At 58.3% G+C, this 27,955-nt stretch overlaps 3 protein-coding genes and 1 long non-coding RNA gene across 4 annotated transcripts; 3 read left to right on the top strand and 1 right to left on the bottom strand.

Annotated features, from left to right (window-relative positions):
• Positions 1-312: 312 nt before the first annotated feature.
• On the top strand, positions 313-5,383 carry FUOM (fucose mutarotase). The gene is made up of 6 exons (XM_058698240.1): positions 313-602; positions 1,330-1,398; positions 2,847-2,917; positions 3,112-3,210; positions 3,842-3,915; positions 4,178-5,383. The coding sequence occupies exons 1-6, from the start codon at positions 518-520 to the stop codon at positions 4,242-4,244; spliced, it is 465 nt and encodes a 154-aa protein (XP_058554223.1). The 5' UTR covers positions 313-517; the 3' UTR covers positions 4,245-5,383.
• A 1,247-nt stretch (positions 5,384-6,630) lies between these two features.
• Positions 6,631-11,168, bottom strand: PRAP1 (proline rich acidic protein 1). The gene is made up of 4 exons (XM_058698241.1): positions 10,949-11,168; positions 8,445-8,511; positions 7,673-7,725; positions 6,631-6,890 (listed from the first exon to the last, which is right to left on the bottom strand). The coding sequence occupies exons 1-4, from the start codon at positions 10,954-10,956 to the stop codon at positions 6,677-6,679; spliced, it is 342 nt and encodes a 113-aa protein (XP_058554224.1). The 5' UTR covers positions 10,957-11,168; the 3' UTR covers positions 6,631-6,676.
• On the top strand, positions 6,884-9,847 carry LOC131493631 (uncharacterized). Its single transcript, XR_009252788.1, has 2 exons — positions 6,884-9,301; positions 9,336-9,847. It is a non-coding gene; the product is annotated as an uncharacterized LOC131493631 (long non-coding RNA).
• Positions 11,169-17,736: 6,568 nt separating the features above from the next.
• Positions 17,737-27,022, top strand: CALY (calcyon neuron specific vesicular protein). The gene is made up of 6 exons (XM_058698238.1): positions 17,737-17,868; positions 24,201-24,355; positions 25,348-25,461; positions 26,065-26,178; positions 26,369-26,699; positions 26,873-27,022. The coding sequence occupies exons 2-5, from the start codon at positions 24,221-24,223 to the stop codon at positions 26,672-26,674; spliced, it is 669 nt and encodes a 222-aa protein (XP_058554221.1). The 5' UTR covers positions 17,737-17,868; positions 24,201-24,220; the 3' UTR covers positions 26,675-26,699; positions 26,873-27,022.
• Positions 27,023-27,955: the final 933 nt, after the last annotated feature.

Here is a 27,955-nt window from a genome sequence, read left to right as displayed (position 1 = left end):
AGGGTGGAGAACGCCAATGGGGTGCTCCCAGCACACCCACTTAGCCCAGAGGCCACAGCTGCCTGCCCTCCAGGGTTCCCCCACCCCAGGGCAGGCCGGCGGGTGTCCTGAAGGAAGAATGTTGGTTAAAGAAGTCTGACAGGTCTGGTCACCCGCCCTTCGCCACTCAGCGACACCAGAGACCCAGCGGTCTGCGGTGCGACTGGGGGCTCAGCCTGGCCTGGGGGCGTAGCGGAGGCGGGCGGGGAGGCCGCGAGGGGCGGCAGCGGAGAGCTCGGACCACAAACACACGACGCCCGGGTCTTGGACGTGGCGGGGAACGCGAGGCCCTGGAAGACGCCCGTGGGGCTGGGCCGGTTGTCACCACCCCTGCCCAGGGTCAGCCAGCGCGGCTTGGAGCTTCCAGCCCCGGGTACGCCTCGCGCGGCCCCGCCCCTTCCGTCGAGGCCCCGCCTCCTCCGCTCCAGGCCCCGCCCCTTCCGCCGAGGCCCCGCCCCCCGCTCCAGACCCCGCGAGCATGGTAGTGCTGAAGGGCATCCCAGCGCTGCTGTCCCCCGAGCTGCTCTACGCCCTGGCGCGGATGGGGCACGGAGACGAGATCGGTGAGCGCGGCGGGGACAGGGCCTCGGGGGCCCCCACCCTCGGAAGAAGCCGGGCAGGTGGCCCGGCCAGGAGACGACGACTCCCGCTTCCAGGGAAGGGCGGTGGGGGCATTGCATAGGCCGCCCCATCCGACTTCCCAGTAGGACACTCCCTCCTTCCCCGTCCCGCGTCCTTTAGGAAATTGAGGCCCGGGCGGTGACCCAAGCCCCTGCCCCGACCTTGGTTGGTCCCAGAAGGTCACGAGGACAGCGACCCTTGCTCCAGGCAGGGCTGTGTCCGGGAGGCCCGGCCCCTCCATCAGCCTGGCTTTTGGGGGTGGGTGTGGGGGGGGGGGTGCGGCCAAGTTCCCAGCTCCGGCCTCAGGCCCGGTGTGTTCAGTCTCCAGACCCCTTCCCAGACGGCCCCCGAAGGGTCACACCAATTTGTTTGCGGTGCTTTATCTTTTCCCGGGGCCGTGGGCCTCGGACGGGAGCAGCTTCTCAGGACGGGGCCGCCCCTGCTGGGTGGAGGCCGCGGGTCCAAAATCCGCCCTCGTCCTGGAAGCACCTGCAGTTTCTACACCACTGGGAAACTCCCTGTCCCCTACCCCCACCTCTGATGGGAGGGGTCGGAGAGGGCAGTGAGCAGGTGACCCGAGGTCTGCGCCCACCCACGAAGTTGGAACATGGGCTGCGCAGACCCAAGGACCCACCAAGGGATGTCTAATCAGGTTGGATGGCTGTTCAGTTTTTGCAGACGTGAACTTCCCCACCTCCTCCATATGCAGGTGTGGCCCGGAGGAGATCCGTGCCGACGGTGAGTTGGCCACCTCTGACAGGGTGGATTAGGGTGGATGGGCAGTCGTCCCCGCTCTGGGCTCCCCAAGTGTGGCAGCTCTGTCCCCATCCCCACTCATTCCCCAAGCACCCACCAGTGAGCCAGGAAATCCCGGTACCAGGACCCTCTTCAACCCCAACCCCAGAGATGACCCTGGGCCTCCTGCTCCATCTGAGACACCACTTGGTAACTTCATGCAAGTGGGGAAACTGAGGCCCAGAGCCTCATCGGCTGGCTGAGCACTAGTACACCCAGGTCAGGTGTTCACTAGAAATCCCAGTACTGGTGGCCTGGCCTCACGGGCTCCAGGTGCCCACGTGCTCTGTTTCTAAGACCCTCTGACCCTAAGGGGTGGGCAGGAGGCTTGACTTGGAGAGCCCTGGAACCAGATCCCCAAGGTGATAGAGGTAGCAGAGTTGTACCGAGAGTGAGGTCTGGGCAGGGGGGATAAGAGCAGCAGCGTCCTGTGCTACTTGGGCTGGCACTGGGCTCAAACTGGGCATGGCTGTTTCCCCGCCCTCAGCGATGCCATGAGGGGGACATGACTCTCCGTGGAGAGGCGAGGTCACTGAGGCACAGAGATGTGAAACGTGGGCTGACCCCTCCCCCGCCCCGCCCCGGACAACGCAGGCCAGTGGTCTGAGGCATGTTCAGTGGGCTGCCAGCTCCAGACCCAGCGGCCTTGGCTTCCACTCCGTGCTGACAGAGATGAGCCAGCTGTGCCTCAGTATACACCATGAGCCAGATGACCCAAGGAGGATGGGCCGTGGGAAAGGCCAAATGCTGGGAGGCAAGGAGCAGCCAAGCCTCCAAGTGACGCGCACACCCTGCGTGTTAGTGGAAACCAGCAGTTAGGGGTCGGAGCCAGGCTTGCAGACAAGTCAACCACCAAGAAGAGCAGAGAAGACAGCAAAAGAAAGTGCTCTCAGACATTCTCACCAGCAGTTTCTGTATTTCCCAGTTTTGTACGATGCGCACGAGTTCTTTAACAATCAGGACCCAGTTCTACGGGAGTGGGGACAGCCTCTTCCCAGGCCCCACTGTGCTCACCACAGGATAAGAGTGGCAACCCAGGGGTCATGTCGGGGGACTTCTGGGCTCAGGGAAGTGGCCCACGTGCCCTTCCTGATAGATGACTTTGAGGTCACCACCAATAACCTGTGTAGTGCAGTGAAGGGGGACGGGCAGGGCGGGCCCAGAGCCAGGATGGCCACAGGGCGGGGAGATGCCAGTGTGGCCCCAATAAGTGTCCCCAGGCGGGCAGCACGTGCCTGCAGGGCCTTCTCTGTCCTGGGCCCAAGTGCGTCCTTGCTGGCCAGCTGAGTGAGGCCCAGGGGGAACGGTGTGGACAGGCCAACAGGGCAGGTGACACCATCGGCAGCCAGGTGGGAGATGGCTGGAGTCTCAGGCTGGCACTGTGCCCTCAGGCCTGGGCATCCCGCAGCTCCTGGAGGCCGTGCTGAAGCTGTTGCCCCTGGACACCTACGTAGAGAGTCCGGTGAGTGCCTTTTCCACTTGCTTTCTTCTTTGTCAGACCTCAGGGGGCCCACTTGCCTTGAGTGGGGAGGAATGTGTCCCCAAAGGGCTCTGATCCTGAACGGAGGACCCCTGAACTGTCACCCAGTGTGGGGGCCTGGTAGCACCCAGGGCAACTAGACAGATAGACCGCGAAGCTGACCCCTCTGTGCCTAGGCTGCTGTCATGGACCTGGTGCCCAGCGACAGGACGAAGGGCCTTCAGACCCCGGTGTGGAGGAGCTACCAGTCCATCCTGTCCGGGGCCGGCTGCACGGTGAGACTGCGGCCCCACCAGGAAAGCTTCACGTCCTTGGAGGCCAGGAGGAGCACAAGACCGAGGCCCCAAATTCCATGCTACAGTTGTCTCAGCACTTGCCCTCCCTCCACAGAAGAGTGACCCTGGGGATGTGGCTGTGCCCTGCCTCAGGATCGTGACCTGGCTTCGCCTAGGGTCCCTCCCCCACGCCAGCCTGTCTGAGCGGAGCCAGGGGGAAGTGGGGTGCCCCGGCCCCTGTCTTGTGGTCAGAGGCCTGGCCAATGCCGTGTGTCACCCCCGCATTGTGAGGGGGTGGGCTTGTCCTCCAAGGACCACCTGCTGGCAGGTGTGTTGGGCAGGACCCAACTGAGGAGAGGATGCTTGGGGCTTCTGTCCTGGGCAGGCACCCTCCTGCCCTCAGGCCAGCTCCAACGGACACAAGGGCCCCAGGCAGGTGGCCACCACAGCCCCCCATGCTCCTGCCTGTCCAGCCCTCACAGCTCAGAGGCCAAGCATCCTTGGGACCCCAGCAAGGAGAGCCAGAGAAATGAACCTCAGAGCAGCCATGTGACCTCATGCCCCTGCTACCTGCTTGGGCCCTTGAGGGTTTCTGAGCAAGGTCCCTCGACCATGACATTTTGCCTTCCAGGACACCCTGGCGAAGATAGAGAGGTTTGAGTTTTATGCGCGGGCCAAGAAGGCTTTTGCTGTTGTAGCAACTGGGTGAGTTCTGGCCAGGCCCATGGGGTCCTGCTGGTCCTGCTGGGTCTGGGCCATGCTGGGCCCTCCTCCCCACTCCAGAGCTCCCCCTACCCTCTGCTCAGCCCTGCCCTGACAGACTGGATGCCCCACTGGGAATATGGCCGCCACGGGATTTGCCTGATGACCGGTCCCTGGATTAGTCTAGCGTCTGGGGTGAAGGTGGGCCAGGTGGGTGGCAGAACAGCGGGCCCCAGCCTGGTGCTCAGCTCACTTCCTTATGCAGGGAGACAGCCCTCTATGGAAACCTCATCCTCAAGAAGGGGGTGCTGGCCCCCGACGCCCTCTGCTAGGCCTGGCGAAGACCACAGGGCCCAGGAGGAAATCTGGATCTCTGAGCCAGACGACAGACGAGCTGGCCCCGCTCTAGAGCACCCAGACTGCAGCCAACCGGGAGCCCCGGGGGCCGGGCCAGTCCTGGGAGGGGCCTGGGACTGGGACGCACCCAATTTATGAAAATGTCAGAAACCGTAGTGGTTTGTCAGTGTCCAGAGGCCTCAACAACAGCCCCACCCTCACAAAGACTTGTTTGGTTCTAAGCACGAGGGAAGCCATTGGCTCCGTGGAGTGCCCATCCCTCCGTCCCCCTTGCTGCCTCCTCAGGTGGGAGGTGAGGCCTCCCTCCCCCCTGTAGTTTGAGACAGGAGCTCACACAGGTGGAGTGGAGACTGCGTGGGGGGCCGTGACTATGCAAGAGGCCTGGAGGTGGGTGGAGCCGCTGCCCAGCTGGCCCTGAGTGGGGAGACATGTGGGTGGCCCTGGAGAGGACCAGGCGGGCAGGTGTCAGCACCTGATCTGGATGCTCCAGGAAGTGGTCGGGGTGGGGGGTGGGCCCACGTCTGTTGTTCTCTGTTCTCTGTCTCCAGCGGTTGAGTGCCTACTGAATATGCAGCAGCCTGAACCATCCTGGGAAGTGGGCGGGTGAGGGGTAAAGGACAGGAGAACGCCCCTGGCCCAGCAAGCAAAGGGCCAGCTGGCCCGGAGCAGCGTGGAGGAGGAGGCTGTCGTGGCTTCAGCACGAGGCTTGGGTTGGGCCTCGGGGTGGGAGGCATCCTGCCACCACTGCCCTGGACTCCAGAGTCTCCCCAAACCCTCTCCTTTCCCTCCAGACCTCTTTCAGCCATGTGTGTGCAGGAATTGGCATGACCAGGGGCCCTCCGGCCTCAGAGGCTGGGGAAGGGCCCCTGCTTGCGACCAGGAGCTGGTGTCCATATGTCGAGGAGAATCCAGAGGGCAGGCAAGCCCACCGGGCTGCAGATCTGGGGCTCTGCCTGAAGAGACCCTGCTCTGGGCCAGTTACTGCCGAGGCTTAACCTCAGACCCCTGACCCCACGGCCACTTCTAGCCACACGAAGGCTTTTCTTTAAACAGCTTTATTGAGACTTAACTGACAGAATAAATTGTACACATGTAAAGTGTACAGTTAAATGCCCTGGGATATTGTCCGCTCTTGACAGGCCTCTTGCCTCTGTCAGTGCCTCCTGTCTTGAGGCTTGCACACCTCAACTGCACGCTCCCAAATCCCCAGCTCGCCCGCCTCTTGATGCCCTCAGCCACATGGCTGTGCCTCTGGGTCGGAGGAAATGCCCGTGAGGAACCTTGGCTCCATAAACGCCACCCTGAGCTGCCTGGGGCCGTGGCCACCACTGACCTTGGATCTGAGCTGGGCACCAGTCCCCAACTGCCCGCACCCAAGCTGCTTGGAGATGGCCGTCCCCGACCTGGCAGGGGAGGGACCTGAGGGACTGTGAACCCTCCTGTGTGCCATGCAGGATTCACTTCTGGGCCCCCCCCCACCACACACACACACACACACACACACACACACGTGTGGGTCACCCCAGACCCATGCAAGGTGCACAGAGGTGAGGCTGGGACTCACTCTGTCCTGTGAGGGCAGGACCTTGAACAGGTCGCTGTCCAGTACGGAGTCTCCTCAGCGGTAACATGGGGATGACAATGCCAGGCGGTGAGACGTGAGCCGCCAGGCAGAGCATCAGGATGAGGGCCACCATTCAAGTCCTCAGAGGCACTTGGGACCCACGGAAGGACACAGGGAGCTCTGGGGCTTGTGAGGTCACCTTGGACAAGCCCACCATCCCCGGAGCAGCCGGGTGCCTCGGAATTGAGAGCTTGGTGGCCTCTGCCTGGCGCTTCCTTCTGTCTCAACCACTGGGGTGGCTCAGGCTGGGGGCAGAGGGCACTAAATGCTTCCCTCTCACTGCAGGGGCATGATCGCCACACAGAAACTGCACGCACAAACGGCGCATATTCATCATGTGAAATAACCAGTGAGCCTGTCCCTGTGGCTGCCACGTCGGGCCGTGCTGGGGGGCTGGGCACCTCACACAGCATCGGGCAGGCGTGCAGAGGAGGAGCCCTGGGGTCTGAGCCCAAGCCCTGCTCCCCTCATCTGTCCTCCCTCGTGTTCTCCAGGGCCCACCTGGGGGGGCTGACTGGTCCCAACCGCTGACCTCTGCCATGCCCTTGGCCCTACCCCAACATACAAGGAGGAGGCCTGAGAGGAGATCATTCCAGGAGCCTGGGTGCTGGGTTGGAGGAGCCTCGGGGGCCTCTCGACGTGTAAGGACAGACCTATGGCCCCAGGAGGACACAGGCCCCTTTCTCCCAGACAGAGCAGGCTAGGGCCATGGTCACTGTTCCTGAAGACGCGTGGGATCCACATCTGCAAGGTTTATTTTTCCAGTTGGGGTGGGGTCAGGGGTCAGGAGTCGTCCCTGGGGTGGTAGATGTGGTCTCGATCCTCCTCTGGCCCCTGAAGCTCCCGGTGAGGTGGCAGTGACCAAGAACGGAGCCCTGCCTCGGCCTGGGCCTCCTCGGGCGGTGGGTGGTACAGACCGTCACGGTCAGGCTCCGGGTCCCAGCTGGGCAGCCCCATGAGCTCGTCGTCCCTTCCCAGAGAAGGGACGCCCCAGGGCCTAGGAGCACAGCTGGGTCAGGTCCGCAGGTGCCACAGGAGGCAGCCAGCCAGCCCCAGTGAGGGCGCCCACCACCCTACAAGCAGCCTGGGGGCTCTGGGGATGAGACCTGGTGGGAATCTGCTCCCCAACCAGGGTCCCTGGTGGCTCTGTCCCATCACTCGCCAGAGGCCCCAGGGCCCCAGTGCCCGGGACAAGCATCGCCATCCCTCTCCCCCTCCCCACCCAAGAGCTATGACCAGGCGGTCCCCATGGGACCCGGACCGAAGGGTAGGCATCCTCGCCACATGCCTGAGCCACAGGGGGCCCCGAAAGGTTGCAGCGTCCCCAAGGGTGTCCCTGAGAAAACATCCTGGCCCAACACAGATGCTGCCCCAGCTACAGCCCTGGGCCATGGAGACCCAGAAAGTTTGGGCAGGAGTCCACAGCAGTCAGATGTCAGGCACTGTATCCTCTGGCCTGGCAAGGTGTGGCCCCGGGAGAGAAACCAGCCGAGGTTGCCTCGTGTGGATGCAGGGAAGCAATCATGGCTTAGAAGTGGCTCTGTCTGAGGCCACAGCCCTGGGGGGTGAGGGGATAGCCACCCTAGGGGATCAGTCTAGAGCCCTCAGACCCTGTACTCTGCTCAGTTTCTGACAGATCCCATGGGGTCCCATGCTGGCTGGAGCATTGACTCCTCCTGAAGGAGGTTTCCCTTCCACCCACCAATGCCCTTAGCTTGGGGCCAGGGCCCAGAAGGGGCAACAGCAGGGGAAAGCACAAGGGTCGCTGGGGACACTCACTCCTCTGTGTCCTGCTCAGGGGCCCCAACTTTGCCTTTGGTCTTGATGAGGACCTGGAAGGAAAGGATCACAGGTGTGGGCTTCGTGCAGTCCACAAGGGGTCCAAGGTCAGGGGACACCTGGACAGAGATGGCTCCAAGGCCCCTTGGACCGCACCTGCCAACTCCACCCCCTGCCCCGCCTCCTCCAGGGAATGGATGGAGGCCATGTGGTTACTAGAGAGACAGGACAACCCCTGGGGCTGCATCTGGACCCCCCCCCCCATCCCCGGCTGATGGCCGGAGGAAGGGGTCCAGTTCCTCTGGGCCCAGCCCTCTTGTGGAGGCCAGGGGAGTGTATGAAACAGGTGACCCCTTGGAGACCAGCTGTCACTTGCCGGGAAGGGTTGGGCCTTCCCAGGTGTGCAAGTCTGAGTGGTCTCGACCCAAGGCGGGGAGGGGGGGGGGCGGAGGGGGACACAGCACAGAGCGCATCTGAGCAGCGATGCCCAGGACGGAGGATGTGCCCTGGGGTTCACAGTGCCAGTGAGCATCACCTAGGGCCCCTCCTCTGCCTGGGTCACTTAGGCATCACTGACCCTTGCCTCTCAGACCCCGCAGAGGGGCACGCTCCCCCTCATCCTTAGGGTCCCTCCTGGTGCCCGCAGGGCCACCCTGCCAGAGACCTGCAGTCACATTAGTGCCCTGCCTTCTCTGTCAAAGGCCAGCTTGGTGCCCTTTCCTCACATTCCTTGCTGATGGGGCAGGGGCTGGGCAGAGCAGCCCACACATACCTGGGGCTTGGAAGCCGAGTCTGCCTCCCCCAGCAGCAGAGCCACCAGGCTGGCAACCAGGAGGAGCCTGAAGGGACCAGAGAGGAGAGTGAGAGGTAGGCCGGGGCTGCTCCTCTAGACAGGACAGCCAGGTGGGTGGCCTGGTGTCACTGGCAATGTGGGTCCCAGCCAGGGAGGCCTGGGGCCAGGTTCACAGGTAGTTTATTATCTCCCCATCTCACAGCCCAAGGACACACAGGCACAAAGAGGTGGGATGGCCACAGGCCCACACCTGCCCCCAGGCCCCCTCAGACCGGGTACCACTGCACCCCACGTTCTGGACGGACCCCACGCTACCGGCCCCGGCCACCAGGTGGACCCTTCAGCTCCCAGCCTCTGTGCTGGTGGCTGCACGTGGAACCACACGCACCTCTTGGCCCGGGAGCGGTGTGCGCTCACAGCATCCTCTGCTTAGGTGCCGGGGGGCTAGGACTTGGGGCGAGGCTCTCGGAGCGCTCAGTGCCCACGGCACCCCTGAAGCTATGCGCCGCGGCTCCCTCAGGCCCCCCCAGGTCAGAGCTGTGGGTGCACAGTGTTGCCGGTACTGGGCAGGAAGCCCAGGAGGAGGCAGGTGGGATGGGGCACTCTGCCCCGACACATTCAGCCTGACCCCGAGGGAGGCCAGGATGGCCACCAGGGCAGAGGAGGTCAAGGATCAAGCCCCACGCAGGGAGTCCAAGGAGCAGCGGCCAAAGATAAGAGACACAAAGGAACACACGCAGGACAGGTGATCCATGAACCCAACAGCAAAGGTCCTGGAAGCCTCACCCAAGATGAGCAGGAGAACAGGGGGCGAGAGAGACTGGCGCAGTGAGTGTGTGCGCGTGCGTGTGCGTGTGTGGATGGTGTGAGGGTGTGGTGCGTGTGCGTGTGTGGATGGTGTGAGGGTGTGGTGGGTGTGTGGATGGTGTGTGTGGATGTGCGTGTGGATGGTGGGAGGGTGTGATGTGTTCGTGCGGTGTGTGGTACGTGGGGGGGGGGGGGTTGTGGGGGTTGTGCATTTATGAGCATGTGTGTGCATGTGTGTTGTTAAAAAACAAAACAGGCCCAGACTGGAATCGCTCACGCTAAGCCCCGCATCACCAACCTGAGGCCTAACGACAGGTTAGACTCCCCCAGAAATGGATCCTTACAGCAGTGAGGCAGGAACCGCCCAGCCCACACGGGGTAGGTCATCTGATCGGCCCCCACTGTCCCCTGAAGAAGAGCGACCCACCAACCCGCCTTTGCTACTGTAACCTGCTCGTCCGCTCCTTCCGCCTCTAAGTTTTCCATCGTGTCCGGCCCGTCGAGCGCCTTCCTGTCTGCTGGGTGGGACGCCGCCCAATTCTAACTGTGCTCAAATAAACTCAAAATGCTTCATATGCCTCAGTCTATCTTCTAACAGGCTGTGTGTACACAGGGCTCTTCCCAGCGCTCTGGGAAGGTTTCCTTCTGTCTATGCAGCTGGCGGGGTGACAGGCTGGGCAGGGCTGGGAAGGGCCAGGGAGCTCGGGGTCAGCAGGGGCATCAGATCAAGGCTTCCTACAAGCTGCCCGCCCCTGTAGCCGCAGACTCCATCCCCACAAAGACCTTTGCTTCTCCGAGTGGCTCAGCACTTTGGGGCTGAGGCACACCTCGGGAGCCAAAGGGCAGGGGTCCCCAGGCAGAGGCCGGCTCTAGTGCTGGGCAGGGGCTGAACTGGTTGCCTGCGCCTACGTGTCTGGACGCCACACCCACCGGCACGCTGTCCAGCTGAGTCGGGGAAAGGACTTCACAGGACAGGACACGACGGGGCCCAGGGAATGGGGACGGCAGCGGTGAGCATGGGGTGTCCCGGCTTTGGGGCCCCCATCCTCTGTCCAGGAAGACAGCTCTGGACCCCAGCCCTAACCCAGCGGCCCACCTTTCTGCAAGGAGGCATGGCCTCCGGTTCAAGCTGGGGTCCCAAGAAGAACCCCACCCCAGAACAGGAGGGCAAAGGGAGGGCTCTGGCTGAGAGGAGGAAGAAAGGGGTCCCCCACAGGAGCAACAGAGCCTCTGACCCCAGGGCCCGGCACACACCCCAGCTGCCAGGCTGACATTCCCTCAGGGTAGCATCTGACCCCTGCCCTCAGCCCTGCCAGCCTCCAGCCTCCTCTTCTTGACCCAACCCTCCCTTTTGGGCAGTCACAGACGTGCTGCCTCCTACCTCCCACCTCCAGGGTGACTCTTGGGTCAGGGGGACACCCCAAGGGACAGGTGTGCTCACAGGGGTGGCCCTCAAATCGGGTGCCCGGACGCAGACAGCAGATGGGCCACAATCTCGGCTGGCTCTGGAGGGAGGGCTCGACACCCTGGGGGCTGTAGCCACCACTGGCCTGAGGACAGAGCCGAGCCTTCCTCCCCCCGCCCCCGCCCCTCTCCCCTGGAACCAGCCTGAGTAGCTGCACAGCAGAGCCCCAGGATCGGGTGGCGGGTCTGGCCCCAGAGGGATTGGGCATTACCTCCTCATGCCGCAGTCCCCTTCTCAGTGTAGAGGGTGCTCTTGGGGACCTGTAGTCCCAGATCCACGTAGACAGTAACTCAGACACTGGGCCCGCACCTCCCCACCCACGTTTCTCAGGGTTTTATGGCCCCCATGTAGGCGTGTCTGGACAGAGGTCAGAGACCAGGGTTCCCAACTGCACCGGTGACTGGGTGCGCCCAGCTGGCTCCCTGCGACCTGTCAGTCCCGTGGCCTTCCCACCACCCACTTCAGGGCAGATCTGACACAGCTCTGCCTCCCACACCAGCCCCCACCCCGGAGTCTGCGTCTTCCTGCCCGCTCCTCCTGGTCTGGCCACCCACCAACAAAATGTCCTGACGTTGCAGGCCCGAGCTGCGCGACCCGGGGGCAACGGACCCAAAACTGGGCTGACTGGTTGGCTGGAAGCTGGAAAAGCATCCCAGCAAACCCCGCCCCAGCCCTATGGGCACTCTGGGCACAGGGCCACCCCGGAGCTGACTTTGCCCAAAGACACGCACAAGGGGTGGGGCTTCCCACAAGTCAGAGTGAGGACCGTTAAAACCAACCACGTCAGGGCTCTGGAACCTGACCTGTGGCACAGGAGCAATTGAGAAGTGGGTGCTGCAGCAAGCTGCTGAGCCCTGGGTATGAGCGGAGGGCGCCAGCGACCTCGCAGGGGGCTGCAGCGCCCTGACCCTGGGGCGCCGTGCCACACACAGAAGGAAGCAGCGCACAGGTTTAGTGCAAGGGAATCACTGAATGAACCAACAACAGCCATCTGCGGAGGAAATACCAGAATCCAAGGTGGTTACCCTATACAATCTGAGACAGCCAGTTGTTTTTAAACAAATAGACTTGACGTTTTGAGTAATTTTAAGGTTAGAGAAAAATCTAACAGAAAGTACAAGTCCCATGGGGCGCCTGGGTGGTGCAGTCGGTTGGGCGTCGACTTCAGTTCAGGTCATGATCTCACGGTTCGTGAGTTTGAGCCCCGTGTGGGGCTCTGTGCTGACAGCTTGGAGCCTGCAGCGTATTTTGGATTCTGCGTCTCCCTTTCTTTTTTTTATTTCTTTATTTATTTTTAATCTTTATTTTTGAGAGAGAGAGAGAGACGGAATGTGAGTTGGGGAGGGGCAGAGAGGGAGACCCAGAGTCCGAGGCAGGCTCCAGGCTCCAAGCTGTCAGCACAGAGCCCGACACGGGGCTCGAACTCGAAATTATCACCCAGGCGCCCCTCTGTGTTTCCCTTTCTATCTGCCCCTCCCCTGCTCACACTCTGTCTCTTTATCCTTCAAAAATAAATAAAACGTTAAAAAAAATTTTAAGAAAGTAGAGTCCCCACACACCCTGTGCTGTTCACCCATGTCTCCCCCACAATTAATATCTCACATTAGTATGGCACATGTGTGACACTGATGAGCCAATTAAAACACACATTTTTGGGGAACCTGGGTGGCTCAGTCGGTTAAGCATCCAACTTCACCTCGGGTCATGATCTCAAGGCTAATGAGTTGCAGCCCCTCGTCGGGCTCTGTGCTGACAACTCAGAGCCTGGAGCCTGCTTCGGATTCTGTGTCTCCCTCTCTCTGCCCGTACTCTGTCTCTCTCTGTCTCTCAAAAATAAATAACAAACACTAAAAAAAATTTTACAAAACACATATTTTTCAACCAAAAATCCGAAGGCAAAGAAACAAGAAATGTGTGGCCAGTATTTAGGGGAAAGGGGGTGACAGAAAGTCTCTCTGAGTGGACCCAGACACTGGATGAGTGGAGAAAAAAATGAGTGGAAATCAGGCTTAAAGAATTAAAGGAACATTTGATGAAAATGTCTTAAGTAATTTTAATAAACCGAATTTTTTAAAGAATCAAGTGGAGATTCTGGAATTAAAAAACACAATAACTAAAACTTAAAAATTCACTGGAAGGTTTAGTAGAAGACACATTTAAGTACTTAATATCTTTAAGTCTGATCAACTGTCAAAGACAGATCCATAGAAATTATCCAATCTGAAGAGACCAAAAAAAAGGAGATAAATGAACAGCATCTCTGAGACCCGTGAGACCACAATGTCAAGCACATGCATACACACCGTTCACGCATGCACACATGCACACGTGCACCCTACGCACACACACCATGTATACACACACGTATCTCATTCACACGTGCAGCGTGCATACATGCAGACACACACACACGTACACATGTATATACACACCAGACGCACATATACATACAGATACATTCCCAGAAGAAGAGGAAGGAGAGAAAGGGGCAGAAAGAATATTTCAATACACGACGGCAGAAACATTCCAAACCCGATGAAATGCATTTACCATAGATCCAGTAAGCTCAGTGAGACTCAGATAGGATACAAACAAAGACACAGCTAAACTGTTGAAATCTAAAGACAGAGCAAGTCTTGAAAACAGCAAGAGAGAGGTACCTGGGGGGCTCAGTCGGTCAAGTGTCCGACTCCAGTTCCCGTTATGATCTCGCAGTGTGTGGGTTCGAGCCCCGCATCGGGCTCTGTGCTGACAGCTCAGAGCCTGGAGCCTGCTTCGTATTCTGTGTCTCCCTCTCTGCCCCTCCCCTGCTCACGCTCTGTCTCTGTCTCTCAAAAATAAACAAATGTTAAAAAAATTTTTTTAAATATATATAGAAAGCAGCGAGAGAAAAGCACCCCCAGAAGAGCACCCGCAATCAGACCCACAGCTGACCTCCTCCTGGAGACGTTAGGGACCCGCGGGCGGAGTCCCAGAGGGAGCAGCAGCCCTTTGGTGTGACCGTGCAGGAGAGGAGAGCGCTGGAGGCTAGCGCCACCCTTAGTCCACAGGCAGCCGAAGACGTTACAAGGAAAACTAGGGACTACGATTCCTCATGAACATTGACAAAAATTCTTAATAAAATATTAAAACACATAAAAAGGAATTTATTTTAGGAATGCAAAATTGATTTGATATTCACAAATCAATTGATATGTTACACTATACTGATAGAACACAGAACACATGGTCATTTTAATAGATGCAGAAAAATAATCTGACAGAATCCAAATCCATAAGTGATAAAAACTTCCAACTAGAAAGATGTCGGATAGTGAACATCGCATTTCAGTGAAAGATGGTGGATGGCTTTCTCCTTGAGAACAGGGATAAGGCAAACATGTCCACTCTCACCGTTTTTTAGCGCTGTCCTGTCGATTCCTTTTTTTTTTTTTTTAATATTTATTTATTTTTGAGAGAGACAGAGACAGAATGCGAGTGGGTTAGGGGCAGAGAGAGAGGGAGACAGAAGCAGAAGCAGGTTTCAGGCTCCGAGCTGTCAGCACAGAGCCCGGCGCAGGGCTAGAACTCACGAGCTGTGAGATCATGAGTCGAGCCAAAGTCGGATGCTCAACAGACTGAGCCACCCAGGCGCCCCTGTCCTGTCAATTTCAAGCAGCACAACCTGGCAAGAAGAAGGAAATTATGCTTGAATTGGAAAGGAGAAATAAAGCTGTCTTTATTGCAGATGATGTGACCCCATATTTAGAAAGTTCTAAGGAATACAAAAAAAAAAAACTAGTAGAAATAAGTAAATGAGTTTAATAAGATCTCAGGATATAAAATCAATATACAAAAATCAATTGTTTCTACATACTAGCAATGAACAATTTTAATGAAATTAGGGGAAAAGCTCATTTATGATAGCATTGAAAATAATAAAACACTTAGATTAATTTAACAAAAGCAGCACAAGACTAGTGCTGAGAAAACTGCAGTTCTAAATGGACGGAGACGTGTCCCAGGTTCACGGACTGGGAAACTCGGTTTTGTTAAGATAGCCATTTTCCCAAAATTGATCTACAGACTTGGTGCAATTCTTGTCAAATTCCTAGCAGGATTCTTTGCAAAAATCTGCAAGTTGATCCTAAAATTTATGTGAGAAGGCAGAAACTCAGAAGAGCCAAAACAACTTTCTAAAAGAATGGGCAAAACTGGAAGGCACACACTACCTCCATTTCAAAACTTGCTCTCATGGCACAGTGATAAAGGACATGCCAGAGGCATGCGGGTTTGTACACGGAGCAGTGAGGTGGAATTAAGGGTCTGGAAGGAAGCCCATACACGTATGGACAACCAATTTTTGACAAAGATGTCAGAAACATTCAATATGGAAAGGTTAGTGTTTTCAACAAAAGATACCAAGACAAGCAAATACCCACATGCAAAAAAACCCTAAAAGAACTTAGACCTGTAACCTACATTGCACACACAAGTTAACTCAGAATGCATCACTTAAAAAAATTTTTTTTTGAGAGAGAGAGAGACAGAGCAGGGGAGGGGGCACAGAGAGAGAGGAAAACAGAGGATCCGAAGCAGGCTCTGCGCTGACAGCAGAGAGCCTGATGTGGGGCTCGAACACATGAACTGTGAGATCATGACCTGAGCCCAAGTTGGACGTTACATACTGAGCCAGCCAGACACCCCCTTTTTTTTAATGTTTTATTTATTTTTGAGAGAGAGAGAGAGCATGAGGAGGTGGTGGGCAGAGAGAGAAGCGGACAGAGGATCCGAAGGGGGCTCTGAGCTGTCAGCACAAAGCCCAATGCGGGGTTCGAATTTATGAACCATGAGATCATGACCTGAGCCGAGGTGGGTGCTCAATCGACTGAGCCACCCAGCCGCCCCCAAAATGCATCATTCCTTTTTTTTAATTTTTAAAAAATGTTTATATTCGAGACAGACAGAGTGTGAACAGGGGAGGGCGCGAGAGAGAGGGAGACACAGAATCGGAAGCAGCTCCAGGCTCCGAGCTGTCAGCACAGCTTGAACTCATGAACTGCGAGATCATGACCTGAACCGAAGTCGGAGCCTAACTGACTGAGCCACCCAGGCACCCCAAAACATCATTCTTAAATGTAAAAGCTACAATTATAAAACCTCTAGAAGAAAAAAATGAAAAAATTATCATTGGCTTGGGTTAGGTAAACAGTTCCTAAGTATTGCACCAAAAGCGTGGTACCTAAAAAAAAAAAAAAAAAGGATACATTGGACTTCATCAAAATTACAAACTTTTGCACTTCCAAAGATACCATCAAGAAAAAGACAAGTCAGAGACAGAGAGACACTGTTTGTAAATCATATATTTGATAAGGGACTTGTATCCAGAATACATAAAGAGTTCTTAGAAGTCAATAATAAGACAAACAACCCAACTGAAAAGCATTAGGAACACTTGAACAGGTATTTCACATAAGCTATGTAAGTGGCTAATAAATCCATAAAAAATGCTTGGTTAGTGTCATTAGTTATTAGGGATTCAGGTTCACAACATAGTGAGATATCACTCCATGTCCTAGATCAGCGCTAGGGACAGAATTGTTCCTCCCAAAATTTCTTATGTTGAAATTCCAACCCTCAGCACCTTGGAGTGTGACTGTATTTGGATATGGGATCTTTGAAGAGATAATTGAGTTAAAATGAGGTCACATGGGGGGTTCAGTGTGCCTGACTCAGTCAGTGGAGCACGTGGCTTTTGATATTGGGGTCGTGAGTTCGAGCTCCGAGTTGGGTATAGAAATTAAATAAACTAAAAAAACAAACAAACAAAAAACCCCCAAACAAACAGACAAAACCAAGGTCATATGGGTGGGCCTAATCCATTCTGACTGGTGTCCTGAGAAAAGGGAGTGAGGACACAGACACACATAGAGGGCCCACCATCCAAAGACACAAGCCAAGGACAGAAGCCTCAGAGGAGACCAACCGTACCCACACCTCGATATCAGGAACTAAATCCGACGTGTAGCCACCCAGTCCATAGTGCTTTGTCACAGCGGCCCTAACTGACCCATGCAGATGGCTGTTATAAAAAGACAGGCAGTAACAAGTGTTGATGATGAGGGGGAGACTGGAGCCCTCATACTTTGCTTGTGGGAGTGTAAAATGGTGCAGGCCCTCTGGAAAAGTTTAGCATTTTCTTAAGTTAAATGTAAACTACCACCTGACCTAGCAATCCCACTCTTAGGTGCCTACCCCGGGGAAGTGAAGGCCTCCGTCCACACGAAGACACATAAGACAACGTTCACGGCAACGTCGTCAACAACGGCAGAACTGGAAACAGTCCGGATGCCCATCAGTGGATAAAATGGGGCCCATCCATACCACGAGGTACTACTGTTCAACAGCAAAAGGGGATGAATCACTGATACCTGCTGTTTTCCTTGCCCTCTTACACCAGCTGGGAGCCAGGATGCGCAGCCTGACCCCAGCCAGGGTGTCCCGTCCCCCACAGCGCCCAGCCAGGCCCCAGCCAGAGGGCCCCGTCCCCCACAGCGCCCGGCCTGACCCCCGCCAGAGCAGCCACAGCACCCAGTCGCTGCGCAGACGCCTCCTGAGCACTTTCTCTGGGCTGCGGCACAGCAGTGACCAAGGGTGACAGGAGGGCCCCTAGGAAAGCCGACAGCCCAGGGGTTTTAGGCAGGGAGACACGAGGAGGCTCTGCTCCGGGGACGTGGAGGCCAAACCAGCCGCGCCCGAACACAGCCGGCCGAGGGCAGCAAGACGGCGAGTGTGAGCACTGACCAGGGTGGTGGGGCAGGGCCTGGACACCCTCAGGTGAGGAGCAGCCAGGGCTCGGCCCGCCAGGGTGCCTACCCCCCTGCAGCGAGGTGGTGTGAGTGTGTGAGGTGTGAGTGTAAGGCTATGGGGGAGCCCAGGCCCAGCTTCCATTGGGGGGGCACCGTGGGAGGGGAGCGGCTGCAGCAGACGCAAGTACTCCCTCCACCAGCGTCGCCCAGGCAACAGCAGCCTCGCTCTCGGCTCGGCCCCTCCCCCGCCCCGCCCCGGCTGCGAAGCGTCTGGAACCGCGTCCTTCCTCCGCACCCTCGTCCTGCGACCGCGTCCTGCAGCAGCTGCCCGTCGGAGCCGCCTGTGAGCCATTTCCCCATTTCTCCCGGTGGAGCGGGGGGAGGGGGGGCGAGAGTGCACGGGGCAGTGTGCACGGGTGTGTGAGGTACGTGTGCAGGCGCGTATGCAAGGTGCGTGTGCAGGGGTGGGAGAGTGGGGGGGGGGCACTGCGGCTGAGCCGATGGCGGCCAGGCCGAACCGGGGTCTTCCTTTGGGGTCTCTGCTGACGGAGCGGGGATGCTGACCCCAGGCCTCCCGGAGGATCGGGGGCCTCCGCGGGGTGAGCCGCTGCCTGGACCTTCCAGAAGAACCCTAGGTGTCCAGCCTTGCAGAGACCCGACGTGCTGCCCGGATCCCCCACCCTCAGCAGAGCAGGGCAGCTGGGTGGGGGTCGTGCTGGTGACCGCAGCCCCTCTTCCCTGCAGATCTGAGAGAGCCATTGGGAGCTGGGCGTCCCCTGGGTAGGGAGGGGGCGCCAGTTGCGTCTGAGGGTGGGGGAGAGCAGGGGGGTGGGAGAAGCAGCGAGGTGGAAGGCGTCAGACGAACCAGACCCCGGGGAAGAGCTGCTGGCATCGAGAGCGGGGTGGCTGTGGCGGGGGCAGGCGCGCGGAGGGGTATCTTTCCAGAACCACCTGCCGCAGACCCAGGACGCGGGGCCACAGGTGGCTGGGATGCTGGACCAAAGCACCGCTGGGTGCGGACGTAGCTTCCCCCAGCTCGCGCCTCGCGGGGCGGGGCTGGGGCCTGCAGTCCACAGACCCTTAGACCAAAAGCCAAGCCCACGACCCGCCCGCAGGGCATCTGGTGGGGCTGCGGCTAGGGCAGGGGCGGGGGGCGGAGGCCCGTGCGGAGCGCGCAGCGCCCTGCGCCCCGCAGTCACATGCACGGCCGCCACGCGCAGCACGCTCGTGCCCAGCCCGCACAAGCGCGCGCCCCGGCGCCCCGGCGCGCACCTCTCCTCGTGACGCAGCACACCGCGGGGGGCGGGGGAAGTGGGGGCGCCAAAGCGAGTCTGTGACGCACGGACCTGCCGCCCGGCTTCGGTCGGGTTTTCAGCCGAGGGCCCCTTCCCCGCCTGGCCGTCCGCGTGTCCGTCCACCCGCACGGCTCATCCCGTACCCCTTCCCCGAACGTCGGAGAGGAGCGTGCACGGCCCCCATCCAGGAGGGCACAGCGGTGGGGGGGGGGGGGGGGGAGCGGATGAGCTGCTGAAGAAGACGCAGTTACGGCGCAGGGTGGAGTGAGGGGGGCAGTGGGAGCAGCAGGGGCGACCCCCCAATTCCACAGAGTTCTGTGTCTGTCGTGTGAATGAGCCCAGCCAGCCTTCCCAGAGGGTCCCCAGGTCTCAGCGACGGAAATAAATGTTCGGGGGGAGGGAGTCCCACATGCAGCCCAGCCCCCTCCCCAGCATTACGCCTGGTGGGAGGGGCACGGAACCAGAAGCGGAGGGTCCAGAAGGTCCCAAATGGCTCCTTTCCTTCGTGAAGACTTGTCGTCGCCAGCCTCCGTTGCCATGGAAACCCGCGATGACGTAACCTGGACGTCACACCGCGTCGGAGGAGTTGGAGCTTAGGTTTGGCTCCAAGAGGACCCCAGAGGCGGAACCCCTTATAGGGAGAGGCTTCCTGTGGGGAGACTGTGTAGACCCCGCACACACCCGGCCTTTCAGCGGGGGTGGCCAACCACAGATTGACGGGAGTGCGGGAGGCGACACACTGTGCCCCTCCGCACTCTCCTCTGTAAATCGAAGGCTGATGGGGGGGGGGGGGCGGGGCTCCGCTGCTAGAAGGCCCAGGCACAGCCTTCCCGCCCCCACGAAGCTTCTCTCAAGCCCTGAGCTCTTGTTGTCCCCACCGCCCCCCTCCCCCCGCCCCCGGCTCTCCTGTCAGTCCCTCCCTCCGTGGCCCCTTCCCAGCGCTTTGGAGCCACATTTCCTTCCTTGCACTGGAAAGCCCGACATCTCTGTTTCTATTCGGATGGTCCCTTCTCCATCTCTGCCTCACCGAGCGCGGACGTGGTCTGCGTGGTCCTCCTGCAGACTAACCAATTGGTGCAAATGTGCCCCAGGCGGATCCCCTGCCAAGCCAGACTGTCCTCAGGAAAAGCCCTCCAGCAGGGGGTGGGAGTGGGGGGCGCTTTGCCGTCCTGTAAGGGCGCCCGGGCCAGGCTCGTAAATCCAAGGAGGAGCCCCAGCTCAGGGCCCTAGTAGGACCTCCCTCCCCGGGGCGCCCGGGAAATCCACGATGGGGGCGCTCCTGTCTTGCCCAGCCGGCTGCTTCTCTCGCCAGCCCCACAGAGCTGCTTCCTGGCCACGCCTCCCCCGGTCCTACACAGCCCCGGCCCCCTGCCCAGCACCTCGCAGGTTCTCCATCCTGGGCATCTCTCCGCCTCTCTGCCTCTGGGTAGGGGCTCCTCCTCTATATTCCCACCCTGACTGCTCACATCCAGAACCCACAGCAGGGCCTGGCCTCTGGGGTGTGAGACTGGCACCTGTGGGCCTGATGGGCACCTGCGCTGGTGGGGCTGTTCCAGGGAGACGCATTTGGGGGTGGCGAAGTCACCCTAGGACAGAAGTTTGGGGTTGCAGAAGCACGCAGTGTGTGTAGGGTGGGTGCTGGCATTGGCGAGGGAGGGCCCCATGCAGTGGCCAGGGTAGGAAGCACAGCCCCTGGGGCTCCGCCCTTCGTCCTCACAAGGAAGAGGGTGGGGAGACAGCCAGGGCACAGTTGCCAAGGGACTCACCCTGTCTGCTCAGCGGAACCCCAGGGTCCACATCCTGGGGGAGGGCATGGGGTGGCCGTGCCTCTGCCATCACAAGAGGTCATAAAACAAACGTGCAGCCTAATAATGTAACAGAAGGGCACCCCAGCCATCCACCATCCAAGCAAAGACTAGAAATCCCAACCCAGCCCCGACGCAGCTCCCCTCCCCGACGGGCACCGCCTCTCAGACTCTCCAGACACAGGAGCAACGATTGGTCCGGGGCCCCCAGAGTGCGTGTCTCTAAATGCCGCCGATTGGTTCCTAAAGGTTGCAGTTGGAGTTCTCTTACTATCGAACCTTCCTTTGCGCGCGGCTTCTTTTGGCCACCGTTGTTTTGTGGGACTCAGGGCTGCTCTTGCGTGAAGCTGTGACCGGTCACTTCCGTTGCTCCAAGGACTCCGGGGTAGGAACACCCCCATTTATTTACTTGTGTCACTCTGGGTGATGTGTGGTGCTGTGTGCACATTCACGCCCACCCGTCCTTCTGCTGGGTGTCCACGCTGGAGTGAGGGCTGCTCGGCGTCGGACGTTGAGTGGGTTACGTGAGCGGACGCCACCCGTGTGGCATCTCTCCTGGGTCCTGACGGCTTCAGTGTGTCCCCTTAAGCTGGTTCTAATTTATCTCCCTCGGGGACTAGTGAGGGTGAGCACCTTTTTAGTATTCGTGGCCATTGAAATCTTTTTCTGTCCATTTTTCTATTGGGTTTATCTTTTTCTTTACCAACTTGAGATGTCCGTTTCATATTTTGGTATCTGCCCTGCGTTGGCTTCCTCAGGCCGCTGTGGCAAATTACCACAAGCAGGTGGCTTAAGACAACAGACATGTATTTTTCCATCGGCTCTGGAGATGAGAAGTCGGAAATGAAGGTTGGGGCAGGGCCGTGATCCCTTTGAGGCTCTAGGGAAGATCCTTCCTGCCTCTCCTGGCTTCTGGCAGCCCCATGTGTTCCTGGGCCTGTGAATGCATCCCTCCAACCTTCTCATCTGGACCTGAGCATCTCCCCGTGTGCGTCCACATTTCTCCCTTCTGTAAGGACACCAGTCATTGGCTTAGGGCCCCTGCAGTCCGGTATGAGGTCATCTTAACTCGGTTACATCTGCAGAGACCCTGTTTGCTAGTGAGGTTACATTCACGGGTGCCAGGGGTTAGGGTTTGAATGTACCTTGTTGACGAGCCCACAAGTCCTTTGCCAGTTGCATATTGCAAACATCTCCCAGTCGTGCTTTCTGTTTCCATTCTTTGAAGCTGTGTTTTAATAAGCAGAAGTTCTTAAATTGAATGTAGCCCTTTGATGGTTAGTACTTACTTGTCATACTGAAGAACTCTTTCCCTCCCCCAGACCAGGAAAACATTCTCCTGTAGTGTCTTCCAGATGCTTTCCCAGCTTAGCTACATCCACATGGAGTAGATTTGTGTGTGTGAGGTGGGGTTTCGGTGCCTTGCTCTCCATGTGGACACATGTTTATCGAAAGGCGGCATCTCTGTCATAAATCTGTGGTCCGTGTGCACAGGCGTGTGTATACCACGCATCTGTACCACAAGGCTGCGCGACTGGCTGCACCTGGCGGACGAATCCTACCCCTCGGTCATTTTCTTTTTTTTTTTTTTTTTTTTTTTTAAATTTTTTTTTTCAATGTTTTTTATTTATTTTTGGGACAGAGAGACACAGAGCATGAACGGGGGAGGGGCAGAGAGAGAGGGAGACACAGAATTGGAAACAGGCTCCAGGCTCCGAGCTGTCAGCACAGAGCCCGACGCGGGGCTCGAACTCACAGACGCGAGATCGTGACCTGGCTGAAGTCGGCCGCTTAACCGACTGCGCCACCCAGGCGCCCCCCCCTCGGTCATTTTCAAGGGGTCACGTGTTCTTGTCCCCTTGGTTTTTATACAAAATTACGATGCTGGGCATGTTCACACACAAAAGAATTCTTTTGGGCTGTGGATTGGGTGTATTGGTTCTACAGATACGTTTGGGGGGAAATGATATTTTTAAACATAGAACCTTCCCAAATCCATGACCATTTCCTACCCCACTTACTGAAAGAATTTAGGTCTCCTTCAGTGTCAGTAATGTTTTGATTGAGGTTTTCCATGATTTTCGCATTAAGTCTGGTCCTGAGTGTTTAATATTTCCAATACCGCTTAAGTAGAATCTTTGAAAAGCTTATTTCCTAATCTGTTGTCACTAATGGCCCCTGAATACCTTGGATGACCCTGCTGGCCTCACTCTTCAGCCTTTGTCACTTATCTGTGGGGTCTTGTTCTGCACATACAAGGGGCTTCATCTGTGAGCAATGAGAGTTTGGCCTGATCTCGTCCAGGCCTGTTTTCTCTCATTCGTTTTCCCTGCCCGACAGCTGGCTAAAACCTCCTGCGCTGTGATTTATAGAACTGATAATAACAGGCCTTGATATCTCCTTCCTCACCTTAAAGGCAAAGCTTTCACTGTTTACACTGTATAAGGACAGCTTAGAGGTTTTTGTGGATAACCTTTATCATCAGATTAAGGAAGTTTCCTTCTGCCCTTAAAGTGCTAATAGATAATTAAAATAATAAATGTTGAATTTTATCAAATACTTCTCCAGGTATTATTGAAGTTGACCAGGTGATTTTTCTTCTGTATTCCTTATGGTGAAAAGACTGATCACTTTTTTAAACAAATATTTATTTTGAGAGAGAGGGGCAGAGAGAGAATCTCAACAGGCTCTGAGCTGTCAGTGCAGAGCCCGGCCTGGGGCTCGAACTCACGAACTGTGAGATCATGACCTAAGCCAATGTGGGACGCTTAACCGACTGAGCCCCCCCGGGCAGCCCTTCCTTTCTTTGTTCTTATTTATCGGTCAGCCTAGAGGTAAAATCGTCTTGAGCTCCTGAGATGGGGGTGGAGGGGGTGGGGGGGCTGTGCGCTCCTCCAGGCACCTCTGCTGTCCTCAGCTGGTCTTCTGTCTCTCGTCAGGGTATTCCAGCCCTACTACTGTGCTCTGTGCAGTTAGCATTTGGATCTTCTCACCAATGTCCTTTCTGTACCTCTTCCTTACTTCCTGCATCTCCAGGAGGTTTGTCAGATAGAACACAGGACGCCCAGCTAAACTCGAATTTCAGACAAATAACTTTTTGATACGTCCTATTTTGCATATTACATGGGACATAGACTTCAAAAAACTTCCATTGCTTATCTGAAATTCAGATTTAACCAAGTGTCCTATATTTTTATTTGCACAGTCTGGCCACCCTACTCTCCAGCCTTCTATCTGGGATCATTTTCTGTTGAGCACATAGCTGCCCTTGGAATGTGCTGGAATGTGCTAGCAGGTTGGCTAGCTGCCGGCTCTGCCGGTGTTGTGTGTCTGGGCACTCCCTGGTCAGAGGCAGCACCCCTTGCATGGCTCTGGGACCCAAAGGGAGACCAGAGGGCAGGAAGGGACTAGAAGCCTATGGACGAACACAGCCACTTTGTCCTGGGAGATTGGCTTGTCCCGGCCCAGGTGTGAGGAACGCTGGGGTCAGCTGGGGCCCTCTGGCTCCTCCAGCAGCCGGCATGGACGTCTCCTGGGTGCTGAGTGGCCAGTAACCTTGTGTCTACTCTGCGCAGGACGAGGACCACCCATCACCATGGTGAAGCTGGGCTGCAGCTTCTCCGGGAAGCCGGGCAAGGACCCCGGGGACCAGGATGGGGCTACCACGGACAGCGTCCCTCTGATCAGCCCCCTGGACGTCAGCCAGCTCCAGCCACCATTCCCGGACCAGGTGAGGGCCTAGACCAGCATGAGGGGGTGAGGGGCTCTTCTCAGCCTGCCCTGTGCATAGAGGGCAGTGGGGTGAGTTTTATGCAGATGTGGCCTCCCCCAATGTGCAGGAGAGCCAGCAGAGGTAGAGCCGGGCTGGACCAAAGCCCTAGTCGGCTATGGGTGATCCATGTGACCTGACCAGCTCTCTGGTCACCCAGAGTCACCCTTTCCTCATCCATGAACGGGGGTCACTGTGAGGACTTCTACAACATCTTGCAGACAGTGCCTAGTCCATGGTGCTGCCCACAGGCGCTCAGCAAGCAAACAATTCCCATCCTTCCCTGAGGGCCTGAAACAGGGTCCTGGGGCAGGTGACCAATGGGGACCCGCTGTCAGGAGGGATGTGTGAGAAGCAGGGCTCGGCTCTAGCGTAGCCGAGCTGACTAGCATCAGGACTTGTCCCAGCAGGAGGGAGGGGGCAGGCAGCTGAAAGCTTTTGTCTGGGGGCCGTGGGGGTGGGAGCACCTCCCAGTCATCTGGGGGGGCAGCAGCTGAGTCCGCCACAGGTCTGGATCTGGTTCTCAGTAGACACATGGGGAGGCTCAGTGCTCACCCCTTAGGAGCATTCACAAAGCACAGGACTATTTGCCTGTGCCCCAGGTGGTAGGGGCCTCAAGACTCTGGGAGCCGAGGAGAAGTCAGGGTGGACTTCCCGGAGGCAGGAGCCAAGCTGTGGAGCACCTAAAAGGGAAGCTCCTGGCCTGGCAGGGAGAGCTGACTGCAGCCCCCAGACTAAGGGGCTCCCTGTGTGGTGTGGACAGGCCCCAGGGCCGCCCGGCCCAGCAGGCTTTTGGCCTCCACCTTCCGTTGGCCTCAGCTTGTAGCCAGTGGAGCCACTAGGCAGTCTTGGCAGATGGCCAGCACCCACACCACTGCCGGGGAGCTGACCCCTGGGCCTGACCCCGCCAGTCCTCCCGGTTCAGGGTCCTCCTGGGCCATCTCTTTCCGCAGGTGGTTATCAAGACACAGACAGAATACCAGCTGTCCCCCCCGGACCAGCCAAAGAAGTTCCCCGACCTGGAGGCCCAGAAGCTGGCTTGTAACCACCCTGAGGAAGGACGCAGGGTAACCCAACCCTCCCGGGCCCATGGTGCCCAGCAGTCAGTTCCATGGGGAGACAGGGCAGGGGAGATGGCGAGGAGGAGGCTGCAGGCCATGGGTGGCCACATCTGGGCCAGGTGGGCCGGGACCTCTTGCTCACTCGCCTGCTCTCAGGAAGAGAGAGGGACAGGACACCACCCCGTTCAGAGGCCTTCATCCTGCTATAAAGTGGATGAGAACAGCATCTGCCTTCAGAGGGGCTCCTGCCATGAGCCACCCTGGGCCCCACCTGCTCCTGCTGTGTGTCCATTTTCCCTTAGTGACCCCTGGGTTTTCTACGTACTATGGAAAGTCACTTATGCTATATATCTAGCTAATATTTTCACCCTTCCTGTTTTTTTAGCTCTTAAGTTCACTAAATGGTTTTGGGTTTGTTTTTTTTTTTTAATCATTTTTTGCACACCATTTCTAAAACCCTTTATTTTTCATTAGTGACACCTGTCATCTCCTTTCCTCCGTTGTTTCTGAGATAAAAGCCAAACAGAAGCGAGAGGGGCTGTGTGAAGACCGCCCTGGTCTTTCCAACAGTTTCACACCCCCCTGCTCCGGTCTCTCTCCTTCCCGCAGCTGCCCACAGCGCGGATGATCGCCTTTGCCATGGCGCTCCTGGGCTGTGTCCTGATCATGTACAAGGCCATCTGGTATGACCAGTTCACCTGCCCCGACGGCTTCCTGCTCCGGGTAAGGCCTGGCCAGCTGGGTGTACGGGGGTCTGGGGTGGGGCAAGCAGTCGCGACCTTACTCTGCTCGGGCGGGGGCGGAGGGGGGGTGTCCCTGTGGAAGCACGGAGGTGGGCTGCCTCCCCTGCGCTTCTCGGGCCACGCCTAGGGAAGACCCCTGCGGCCCCGCCCTGATCCGCCCCCTCCCGCAGCACAAGATCTGCACCCCGCTGACCCTGGAGATGTACTACACCGAGATGGACCCCGAGCGCCACCGCAGCATCCTGGCGGCCATCGGGGCCTACCCGCTGAGCCGCAAGCACGGCACGGAGACGCCCTCGGCCTGGGGGGAGGGCTACCGCGCCGTCAAGGAGGGACCCAAGGCACCCACCCAGGCGGGGGCGGCGGCGGCGGCGGCGGCGGCGGCCACCGAGCCCCCCGGGAAGCCCTCCGCGCCGGGAGAGAAAGAGGCGGCGCGGAAGGCGGCAGGCAGCACCCCGCCCCCGGCCCCCCAGTGATGGCCCCTCCGCACCTGCAGCCCGGGTAGGTGTGCTCAGGCGGCATGGGGGTCGTGGGCAGGGCGGGGGTCCGGTGAGCTGGAAGCCGGGGGACGGGGTTCAGCCTGGCACCTCTTCCCACGCAGGTGGGCGGCGAGGGGGGACTCGGGCCCACCTCGCAGCGCCGGCTCTCGCCCCTGCTTCCCTCTGTCTTGGCAGCGCCCCCTGCCGGCACCTGTGACCGCCCTCGCCCGACGCTCTCCCATCTCGTGGTCGTGCCCCTGCTTCCAGGACCCCTCGCTGACGCCCCCTGCCCCCGAGCTTGCAGCTCTGTTGCTTTTCTCTAAGTAAAGATTCATATCCACCTGGGCCTCTGTTTCTCCTGAGCCTCCTTGGTCCCGCTGACCTTTTCCCTGCCTTCCCACCCTCCCCCCCCCCCCCCCCCCGGGTGAGCGCCCGCTTCGTGTCTCCTCTGCTGCCTGGAGGAAGCCCCGAAGGATCCGGAAGAGCAGCAGCCACCGTGGGGGTGGGGGTGGGGGCAGTGAGGCAGCCCCGGGAAGCGGGAAGCCGCGGCCACGCAGGGAGAGGGGGAAGGCCAGCGCCCTGCATGCACAGGCCCACCGCTGCCGGGCTGCAAAGGAGTAAGTTCGCCTCTATCCAGGGCTGGGCTCCAGCCCTGACTGCTGCTTAGCCCTACATCCAGTGAGGCCCTTCCGCCTCCTACTGCCGGGCCTGGTCCTCACACACCTAACCCGTTGACCGGAGCCTCTGAATCCCCTTGTTCTGGGCAACCGCCTCACACAGGCACAAGTCACTGAAGAAATGAGCAAATGCATGGTTCCAAGGGGCCCGGGCCTCTGGAGAGGGGATGTGAGCCCATCCCTGTCTGAAAGGGGTCCCCACTCCTGGAGCACCCCTATCTCCCATTGCCTTGGAGCTAGAGGGGTGGTGGGAGGTCTGAGGATGTTGGAACTGGCAACAGTCTCTTGACCCAGCCCACAGCACCCCCCCCCCCCCCCACTACAGCACTTCGAGGCCTCGGGTCTGTTCCCACCGGGTGAGAGGTAAGCTCGGGCCCTAGTACCAAGGGCTGGGGTTAGAGATAACAACCTTGCAGACTCGTGCAGCCAGAACTAGGAAGGAAACAGGCATTTTCTGCACTGAGCAGTGTCAGGTGACATGGGGGGGGGGGGCCCTTTTTGGCCCTAGTGCAGTCCTGTGAGGGGACACGAGGGCTGGGCACTCAGACTGAGTGTGGGACCCTGACCTCCAGCCTCCAGCCCAGGGAGGCAAGGTGAGGGG

This window comes from Neofelis nebulosa, chromosome 13 (genome assembly GCF_028018385.1).
Source record: "Neofelis nebulosa isolate mNeoNeb1 chromosome 13, mNeoNeb1.pri, whole genome shotgun sequence".
Taxonomy (NCBI): domain Eukaryota; kingdom Metazoa; phylum Chordata; class Mammalia; order Carnivora; family Felidae; genus Neofelis; species Neofelis nebulosa.
Note: the sequence above shows the minus strand (reverse complement) of the source record. Positions and strands in the feature narration are given on the sequence as shown.